The following is a 3,194-nucleotide window of genomic DNA, read 5'->3' on the forward strand; positions in this document are numbered from 1 at the left end:
GACAAGACTCCAAATACCTCATTTTCTCTTTTTCAGCCCAAATTGCAGGGAACTGACCTGGGGCCAGCCGCAGTGCCGGGACGTGGACTTTTCCACGTGTTTTCAAGCTCCCCGTGGCACAGCCTAAAACCTAATCCTGCAGAAAATGTGAGCTATTTCCTTCAGGGGTGAGGCACCCAACCACGCTCCCAGACACCGCGCTCCCAGCCCATTGCTGCAAGCGTGCCCTGCAGCGGGGAAATCCTCTGGTTTTTGTGAAATTGTGAAATCGTTTTTTTTTTTTTTTTTTTCCTTCTGCAAAAGCTCTTTGTTTGCAGCTGGAGGGAGATGCTGCTTCACACACAGGGCACAAAAATCAACCCAGGGGGGTCCCCGATCCCTTACACCCTCCTGCCACCCCTGCCAGCAGCACTCATGGGCGACCCCCCAACTGTTGACTTGGGGAATAAAAAAATAGCCTTTAGGAGTAAGTCAGCAGATTGTTTTACTCGTTTGTATTTGCAAAGGACGCGGCTTTAAAAAGGAGTTGGGAAGGAAAGCGAAGCGGGGGTTGGCCGAGGGGGGGGTTGGGACAGCAAGGGGAGGTGGGGGATTAAAAAAATAACCAAAAAAAAAAATCCCCAAACCTTTCTTGGTAAGTTTCCAAACAGCGATTGGAAAAAAAAAAAAAAAAACGAGATTTTTTTTTTTTTGTCCCCACTCCATTTTCCACGTATCCGCGACGCCCCAGCTCGCCCCGCCGGGGGAGAGCCGCCACAGATCGGGCTTTTATGGAAGTTCAACGGCAAGCGGCCACCCCCGGCCAAGACAAACAGCAGATCCGCCGCTGCGGCTCCGCCGCCCGGCCGCTGCCAAGGCACAGAGAGGGGAGGGAAGGCAGGAAAAAACCCCAAACCCTCGGTAGCAAAAAGAAGGGGGAGATAGGGAGGACGAGGCGCCGCTTCCAGCCCAGCCTCTTCACGCTCTCGGCAGTTCAGTTGTTTGTTTGTTTGTTTTTTCCTGTTTTGTTTTTCCTCCTTTTTTCCTCTTTTTTATGTGTTTTAAATAGAAATATATAATTAAATTTACAAATGCTATTTACAGGTTTAATTACAAAAAAAAAAAAATCAAAGAGAGAGAGAGACACCCCTTAGACGTTAATAAATCTAAAAAATAAAAATACCCCCAAAAACACAGAGCCCCGGGTGAGCGGCGGGCCACGGTCACACCGTCGTCTCGCCCTGCTTGCTGTTGGTGAGCCGCGTGTAGAACTTCCTCCACGAGTGCAGGGTTTTGCCTGACCATATCCAAAAGCCCGAGGTGATGCCAACGATGAGAGTCATGAGGTACTTGATCATGTAGACGGTGAAGTCCGGGCTCATGCGGGGCGTGAAGTGGAGCGGGCAGGGGATGGCCAGGCTCTTGCAGTTCTGGCTGATCCAGCTGCGCTCCCAGTGCTCGCGGAACGCCTGCTCGTAGAAGTAGCAGGCAATGACGATGGTGGCCGGCACGGTGTAGAGGACGCTGAAGACGCCGATGCGCACCATCAGCCGCTCGAGCTTCTCGGTTTTGGTGCCGCCGTGCTTCATGATGGTGCGGATGCGGAAGAGGGAGACGAAGCCAGCCAGCAGGAAGGAGGTGCCGATGAAGAGGTAGACAAAGAGCGGGGCCAGCACGAAGCCCCGCAGCGGGTCGATGTTGTTGAGCCCCACGAAGCAGACGCCGCTCAGCAGGTCCCCGTCGATCTGCCCCATGGCCAGGATGGTGATGGTCTTGACGGCCGGCACGGCCCAGGCGGCCAGGTGGAAGTACTGGGAGTTGGCCTCGATGGCCTCGTGGCCCCACTTCATGCCGGCGGCCAGGAACCAGGTGAGGGAGAGGATGACCCACCAGATGGAGCTGGCCATGCTGAAGAAGTAGAGCATCATGAAGAGGATGGTGCAGCCCTCCTTCTTGGTGCCCTGCACCACCGTGCGGTAGCCGTCCTCCTGGAAGCGCTCGTTGCAAACCACCCGCTCCTCCAGCACGAAGCCAGCGATGTAGGCCACCGACACCATGGTGTAGCAGCCCGAGAGGAAGATGATGGGCCGCTCGGGGTAGCGGAAGCGCTGCATGTCCACCAGGTAGGTGGTGACGGTGAAGAAGGTGGAGGCGCAGCACAGCACGGACCAGATGAGGATCCAGATGCGGGCGAAGCGGATCTCGTCCTCGTTGAAGAACATGTGGCCGTCGGGGCGGGCGGGCTCGCAGGGCGCCGCGCAGTCCTTCTCGCCCAGGAACTTGTAGTTGAGGTAGCTGGGCACCTTCAGCGCCCGCGGGCAGTGGAAGGGGTGGTCGAGGGTGGCGTAGCGAGGGGCGCCCGGCGTTCCCTGGCCGGCCGGCGGTGTGGCGCTGGTGAGCAGTGCCGGCGAGCCGCCGTCCTCCGAGTGGTTCTGCCCCACGCAGATCTGCTCGGCCCCGTGCCGGGGGAAGTTCTCGCAGCGCAGCCGCTCCGGCCACTGGAAGCCGAATTTGTTCATCAGGGCCTCGCAGCCCTGGCGGGCGCGCTCGCAGATGGAGCGGCAGGGCGGGATGGCCTGCTCCAGCACCGTGCAGACGGGCGCGTACATGGAGCAGAGGAAGAACTTGAGCTCCAGCGAGCACTGCACCTTGACCAGCGGGTAGAACTGGTGCACCTCCAGCCCCGCGTCCTCCTGGTTGGTGTGGCCCAGCAGGTTGGGCATGATGGTCTGGTTGTAGGCGATGTCGGTGCAGAGCGGGATGGAGATGGGCTGGCAGAAGCCGTGGTCAGGGATGGAGATGCCCTTCTCGCCGTGCAGCTGGCCCCGGCCGGGCGCGCTCAGCCCCAGCAGCAGCCACACCAGGGCGGGCAGCGCGGGGCCGGGGGGGCCCCGCATGGTGCCGGGGAGCGGAGGGCTCGGGGAGGGGGGGGGGGGGGGGTCCCGGTACTGGGGAAGGGAAGGGTAAAAGGGGAAAGGGAGGGGGGGTCCGGGGCGGGGAGGGGAAAGGGGGGGGCCCGCCCGGTGTGTGCTGGTCCCGGAGGGCCGGTCCCGGGACGGGACGGGGCGGGGGGGGGGGGGGGGCGGCTGCCGCTGCCGGGGTCCCGGAGCCGCTCGGGGGGGGGCAGCGCAGCGCAGCGGCCGCTCCCCGCTCCCCTCCCGCCGCCTTTGTGCGGGGCAGCGCCGCGGGCCCGCCGGGAGGAGCGGCCCCCCCCC

General features: G+C 61.2%; 1 protein-coding gene across 1 annotated transcript; it reads right to left on the reverse strand.

Moving 5' to 3' along the window:
* Nucleotides 1–467: 467 nt before the first annotated feature.
* Nucleotides 468–2,915, reverse strand: FZD2 (frizzled class receptor 2). Its single transcript, XM_027445787.3, has one exon. The coding sequence runs from the start codon at nucleotides 2,874–2,876 to the stop codon at nucleotides 1,203–1,205; it is 1,674 nt and encodes a 557-aa protein (XP_027301588.2). The 5' UTR covers nucleotides 2,877–2,915; the 3' UTR covers nucleotides 468–1,202.
* Nucleotides 2,916–3,194: the final 279 nt, after the last annotated feature.

This window comes from Anas platyrhynchos, chromosome 28 (assembly GCF_047663525.1).
Source record: "Anas platyrhynchos isolate ZD024472 breed Pekin duck chromosome 28, IASCAAS_PekinDuck_T2T, whole genome shotgun sequence".
Taxonomy (NCBI): domain Eukaryota; kingdom Metazoa; phylum Chordata; class Aves; order Anseriformes; family Anatidae; genus Anas; species Anas platyrhynchos.